The sequence below is a fragment of the Oncorhynchus clarkii genome, unplaced genomic scaffold (assembly GCF_045791955.1).
Source record: "Oncorhynchus clarkii lewisi isolate Uvic-CL-2024 unplaced genomic scaffold, UVic_Ocla_1.0 unplaced_contig_13560_pilon_pilon, whole genome shotgun sequence".
NCBI lineage: Eukaryota > Metazoa > Chordata > Actinopteri > Salmoniformes > Salmonidae > Oncorhynchus > Oncorhynchus clarkii.
In genome coordinates, this window is record NW_027260466.1 from 2040 (window position 1) to 9192 (window position 7153).

General features: G+C 41.5%; 1 protein-coding gene across 1 annotated transcript; it reads right to left on the reverse strand.

Annotated features, from left to right (window-relative positions):
* Positions 1–1506: 1506 nt before the first annotated feature.
* On the reverse strand, positions 1507–2995 carry LOC139401485 (WD repeat-containing protein 70-like; the record flags this gene model as incomplete). Its single annotated transcript, XM_071145702.1, has 4 exons — positions 2981–2995; positions 2585–2684; positions 1863–1947; positions 1507–1645 (listed from the first exon to the last, which is right to left on the reverse strand). Coding segments are annotated over exons 1-4 (339 nt in total), but the record flags the coding sequence as incomplete, so codon positions are not given.
* Between the last annotated feature and the right edge of the window lie 4158 nt (positions 2996–7153).

A 7153-nucleotide genomic window follows, 5' to 3' on the forward strand; every position in this document is an offset into this window, starting at 1 on the left:
GATGGGACACCACCAAGTATCACCCTCAACCTCAAACAAGTGAACATTACTGTGCAATCACATATTTAGAGTTTTTACTCAGTTCAAGTTTAAAAGTTAAAATTTAATATTTGTTTTCACTGCATGTTACTTCTCCTTAAACAAAGTGTTGTTTTTGATTAATAGATTTTTGCACTTTATTTTTTTGTATTTCAATCCAATTATATTTTAAAAATATTTCATTTGAGTGGATGATAGAAAATTGCTATTATTGTTTTTTCTTTGAAGTAAATTTAGCCCACTTTTGCTAAAATAGAAAATATAGTCTACTGATGGTGCCTTGAATACCGGTTTCTTTCATTTAATGTTCATGTTATGGGGATATTTATATAAAGGAAATTTGTCTTTTGTGTCTGTTGAAAATTAAAGATTACTGACAGAGCCATAAGAAAATATTGCTTTATTTATCTGATCATATTGTAATATATTTGTTAGGTTTTCAGTAGGTTCAATTAGGTTCACTAGACTATATGCGTCATTTAAAAATTTTTCAATGAACATTCGAACAGTCCGGCCCTCGTCTTGTAGCTGATTTTTTTATTTGGCCCTCCGTCCATTTGACTTTGACACCCCTGATCTACAGTATCAGAACTTACTAAGAGTTCAGCAGTATCTACAGTATCAGAACTTACTAATATAGTTCAGGAGTATCTACAGTATTAGAACTTACTAAGAGTTCAGCAGTATCTACAGTATCAGAACGTACTAAGAGTTAAGCAGTATCTACAGTATCAGAACGTACTAATAGAGTTCAGCAGTATCTACAGTATCAGAACGTACTAATAGAGTTCAGCAGTATCTACAGTATCAGAACTTACTAAGAGTTCAGGAGTATCTACAGTATCAGAACTTACTAAGAGTTCAGCAGTATCTACAGTATCAGAACTTACTAATATAGTTCAGCAGTATCTACAGTATCAGAACTTACTAAGAGTTCAGCAGTATCTACAGTATCAGAACTTACTAATAGAGTTCAGCAGTATCTACAGTATCAGAACTTACTAAGAGTTCAGCAGTATCTACAGTATCAGAACTTACTAAGAGTTCAGCAGTATCTACAGTATCAGAACTTACTAATAGAGTTCAGCAGTATCTACAGTATCAGAACTTACTAATAGAGTTCAGCAGTGTGCACTATTCCCCAGGATAACCCTCCTATCCTGCCTGTACAGTCACAGTAGTGGTTGTAAAGTAGCTCTAACCCCTGCTGGGGATAATTAATCTTGGGTTAAATGGGAAATTACCTTAAACCCCTTAATCTGAACAGACAAGACTTATTTCCTGCCCAAATGAGAGCTTACACTGATGTAGGAGAGTTTTAAGATGGAACACAAGGACAAACCCCAAATCCTGAGAGGAAATGACATTTCAGGGACTTTCTAGGTAAGTCTGCAATACTGCCTCTGTTGCAATCTACATAAATGAATGTTTTTAGTGTTGCAGTCAGAGTTAAATAATGTTTCTCACCGCGTTGGTGACATCTATCTCATAAACCTTCTGGAAGGAGGCTCTGTCAAAGAACACCAGCTTCCCGTTTCCCTCGTCCTTCTTCACCGACGTCCCCGTCACCAGCAGCTTGTCATCAGGGCTGAAACAGCAGTCTGTCCTGTTCGGGACACAGTCACACACCACACTTCAGCCAGCTGATACTAGACAAGCACATTTTTTTTTTTTAAAGTCATGTCCTTCAGTTGTTCTCAGGAACTGTACCCTGCACATGTAGGTAGTACCAACCAGTTATATTAAAGTAATCACAGGAAATCCCATATAGGGTGTTCAAATCACCAATGATTAATCAAGGGAATAACGACAGGAGTACTCACATGGAGAAGAAGGCGGAAAGCCCTGTAGCCACATTCAGAGGCTTCTTGAAGTTACGGATGTCCCAGGTCTTTAGAGTGTCATCACCTGGCAGAGAAAATGGAAGTTATTCAAGAGGTATTGTAATTATTTCACGGTGCACAACTCTCTCCTGTGTTATTTACCATAGGTCACACAGTCTGGTCAGTCATGTACAGTAAAATACAGTTCGTTCTTAACGCAACAGTGACCTTACGGGGAACTATAATGGTTAAGGAACACTGGCACCCTGATGAGAGAGTCAACACAGGCATGATCTAAGGCTGAGGCATCGCGGGCCAAGCATACAGCCCACTCAGAGGGACGTACGGCTAGAACAGAACACACGCCAAGACGGAGGAAACCCCTCTGCTTCTGTGTATGGAAGATCTGCATGTGTGCTGCACAGCTTCGCTGATGGTGACAGACTGGCTGTCTTTATTTGCACTTTGGGGAAGAGATGAGCTCTTTCCCCGCAGAAACAACAGACTTGTGGATGCGTGTTCAGACATGACATCTCCCCTGAAAGCATGGGGTCAGGGCTGGGGCAGAGGGACTCGCTCCAACGTATACACACACAGGCACAGAGCTACAGTACAGTGTTGTTGAACGCACAGTCAGGCAACACTGATGTCCATGTTATACTGGTGGTGTACTGTAGTAAGGAGGAAATGGGTAGGTAGTGAGGCAGGCTGATAGATCCCACCTCCTCGAGAGGCCAGTGTTGTCCCGTCGTAGGAGAAGGTGAGACAGGAGGTGTCTGTTCCTGGGGCGTGGGCCTGGCGACAGTGGAACTTGGTGTGGACCTGAGGGTGAAGAGGATAGAGGTCAAAAGGTATGACAAGTAAAGGTGACCCAACATTCACATAGACATCGTATCAGACCGAACATCCCAGGACATCGTCTCAGTGGCGGAAGTGCTGTAGCAAATGCATGTTCCCTAGACTGTCAATCACCTTTGGTGAACTTCTAAACGTTCTTCTAGAAGTTTTCTGTCACCAACGGATGTTGAACTCTTACCACTCCAGTAACATAAAGACTTATTCATGCTCCATCTCTTCAAGACAACATACGGTTTCAATTTGCTCCTAAAACACCGTACCCTCAAAACCACCATGTTGTACGATACGCTCAGACCTTTGCAGACGGTACAGACACAGTGTGTGATTTTAGACTCTGGGGGTTTACCTTGGCAAGCTGAGCTGCCCGACTACTAGTCTTTTATTTTTCTCGATTTAAATCCGAAACACATAATCATAACTCAAGACGTATGTCCCACACCACAATACATAGCAGATAAACCACTTTGTCCTAACCCTTTTAAGGCATTTAGGTTGGAAAGCTTACAAGACTTTACATGTGACTGGGGTCAGTCATAGTGACGTCAATAACACTGTAAACACCATGTGTCAGGGGCGTCATACATTTGCACAGACATATCAATACTAAAACGAAAACATGGTTGACATTGCAGCATGTGACGTGATCAACACGTGCCACTCGCACCATGGAAGCCACATGATTTTTCAGCCCAGTGTCAAATCTATTGAGGGCTCTCAAACGGCCTGACAGTGCTAATGCTGGCTAAAACGCCCTCACTGGTTAAAAAAGCTGATACAACAGAATTTCACTTTGAGTAGTGCTTTTATAGATCATCTATTGAAAAGCTGTTTATGAGTCTCGGGGGGGGGGGGGTTGACGTGTAGTACATTTAAGATACAGATTGTTTAGATAAAAGCCAATCAGACTGACAAGCGGCCATGTGAAGTCAAGTTCATCCACCAACATTCATCTCAGCTCCCTAACCATGTCCACGCTGAAGCAGACTGCAGCAATCCAAGATAGCCTCCCATCCAACGTGGTTCCTGTGTGCTCCACTGCATCAGCTCCTGTTGCGGCAGAGGCGCTGTGTGTCAAGGTCCACAGGTCTAGACTATTGGCATTGCCCCAATGTGCCTTCAGGATGGAATGGCAAGGAGAGTTATAGCTTTTGCTCCACAGCACTAAACCAAAGCCACTCAGACCGATGAGAAACAACACGGAGGAGGAACACATTTGCACAACCCAGCACACACAGAGTAAAAAAAAAAAAAAGTAGATTACCAGAATAGAATGATATATTATAAACTGGGTGGTTGGAGTCCTGAATGTTGGTTTATCAGATCGTGTACCATGGGTATGACAAAATAGTACTTTGTGCTGTTCTAATAATGTTGGTAACCAGTTTATAATAGCATTAAGGCACCTCGGGGGTTTGTGGTATATGGTCAATATACCACGGCTCAGGGCTGTATCCAGGCACTCCTTAGCTGTGGTATATTGGCCATATACCACACCTCCTCGGGCCTTATTGCTTAATTACTGTATATCATAGCGAATCTCGGCTTTACCTGTGCTGAGTACAACCAGACTACCCACATAAATCACAACCAGACAGCTTTCAGTACTGACGAAAAGGACTTCCCAGCACTCAAACATACACAACCTGGATTTATGTATGTAAACCTTCAACTCTAAACGATAACCAAACACATCAATGGTAAATTAAATATAGCAACAAAGGAATTTTAGTCAGAGAGCGAGAGAAGGAATTTGAAATGGAGGGATGGTGGGATAAAGTAGAGGGAAAAGATAAGAGAGCTAGAGAAAGAAAGAGCAATATTGCCAGAAAAGGAGACAGAGGAATGAAACAGGTGGTGCTGTATTGACGAGAGAGGGAACAGGGTCATAAGCACCATAGTAAGTGGAGGGAAGTCATTAAGCTGGGAAAGAAATAGAACGCTGCTGTATACTTTCAGCTTCAGATAACACACACATCCACTCACTGCGTTTTATCACTCAACGTCTCTCTCCGTCTATTCCCAGTCCTCTCTACCATTTGGCCTCAACTACTTCTTTTCTTTTATCTCTCAAGTATCTCATATCCTCTGGGGCAAATGGTTTTTGAAGAGTGATTGCTAAAAGCTTCACTTGTATATGTTTGTTTTTTTCATGATCAAAAGTTTAGAATGTTAAATGAACAACAGGGGAAAAATCTCAACGCAGAGAGAGGTATGACCGGGACAATATCTGGAAGCCCAGCACTCTTTTTAACCTACAAATAATTCATTTTGCATACCAGAAAAAGTACATTAGCTTTTCAAGCTGTAATGAATGTGAAAACCAAGCACTAAGTTCATATTTTGGGTCAAATGATCTCATTTACGAGATCCTAGATATTCTTGCAAATTAAGAAGTCCTTACTTTTGCTAAACAGAGCAATGTGACCCCTGGTTGAGCTATGGGAACTGGGGTCGTTATTCTCCCAGCCCAAAACACAGACATGAGGTAAGCCTTGTTACAGGGAGATTTGATTACTGTTGACATGACATATTCATCCCTTTTCCTGCACCGCTCTCCTCAGTAGAGGAATGGGAAAGGTGAGGGGAGAGACAGAGAGGGGGGCGGGGGTAGCAACATAGTTACAGCTTCAACCAGGTAAGGGTCTTCTGAGAACTGGGAACCCTGCTGAGATACAGCAGAGCACCAAATTCTTCTCATTTCACTCCTCGGGCTGGAGAAAGAAGCTTCCTAATAGTGATCTAGAATTCTTATTTTCAATGATGGCCTAGGAACAGAATCACACTGACTTATAGGTATCTCACCTAAGGCATGGGGAGTATCAACCGTCATTGTACAAATCAATCACACAATGCATTTGTGTTATTTCAATCCAATAATATACTGTGTATTTGCAGACTACATTCTTACAGGTTTTAATATGTGTTCATTTCCTGATGTTGGTTTGCTTCCAGTGTTAAGCCTAGCTTCCTGTTCTGCACCAGGTTGTGAAACTCGACTCTTCGTTTGAAGCCTGTCTCAGATTTCTCGCTCTCCCCTTCCTCAGTATGGAGCAATAGGTGGCACCTCTCTATGAATCCCTGTCCCACACACACACACACTAAATTATATGCATGGATGAAAACAGTTTGGGCTCAGAGCCTACAACTAGAGGTTGACCGATTAATCGGCATGGCTCATTAATTAGGGCCGATTTCAAGTTTTCATAACAATCGGTTATCGACAATGTAATCGGACTATAGCCGATTACATTGCACTCTACGAGAAGCCTGCGTGGCAGGGTTCACCACCTGTTACGCAAGTGCAGCAATAAGCCAAGGTAAGTTGCTAGCTAGCATTAAACTTATCTTTTAAAAAACAATCAATCTTAACATAATCACTAGTTAACTACACATGGTTGATGATAATACTAATAATAAAAAAGCAGTTGTTGCACCAAAGTACCGAACCATAAACGTCAATGCGTTTCTTAAAATCAATACAAGTATATATTTTTTTAAACCTGCATATTTAGTTAAAATAAATTAATGTTAGCAGGCAATATTAACTAATTATGTCACTTCTCTTGCGTTCCGTGAAAGCAGAGTCAGGGTATATGCAGCAGTTTGAGCTGCCTGGCTCATTGCGAACTATGTGAAGACCATTTCTTCCTAACAAAGACCGTGATAAATTTGCCAGGATTTACATTATTATGACATAACATTGAATTCTGTGCAATGTAACAGCAATATTTAGACTTACGGTTGCCACCCGTTAGATCAAATATGGAACGGTTCCGTATTTCACTGAAAGAATAAATGTTTTGTTTTCGAAATAATAGGTTTCCCGGATTTGACCATATTAATAACCCAAGGCTCGTATTTCTGTGTGTTTATTATATTATAATTAAGTCTATGATTTGATATTTGATAGAGCAGTCTGATTGAGCGGTGGTTGGCAGCAGCAGATTCGTAAGCATTCATTCAAACAGCACTTTTGGTCCTCCAATAATAGGTATCGGCGTTGAAAAATCATAATTCGGTCGACCTCTACCTACAACGCTGATCCCTGGGACATCACCAGAGATTTCACACATTTTCATCAAGGGTTGGGGGTGTTGTGGTGTATGACCAGGCCCAGGGTCAGGCCACAGGAGATGGGCTAGGTTTCATCTAGAGGTCGACCGATTAATTGGAAATCGGTATTTTTGGACACCGATAAGGCCGATTAAAAAGAAAAATAATTGCCTTTATTTAACTAGGCAAGTCAGTTAAGAACACATTCTTATTTTCAATGACGGCCTAGGAACGGTGGGTTAACTGCCTTGTTCAGGGGCAGAACGACACATTTTTACCTTGTCAGCTCGGGGATTCAATCTTGCAACCTTACGGTTAACTAGTCCAACGCTCTAATCACCTGCCTCTCATTGCACTCCACGAGGAGCCTGCCTGTTACA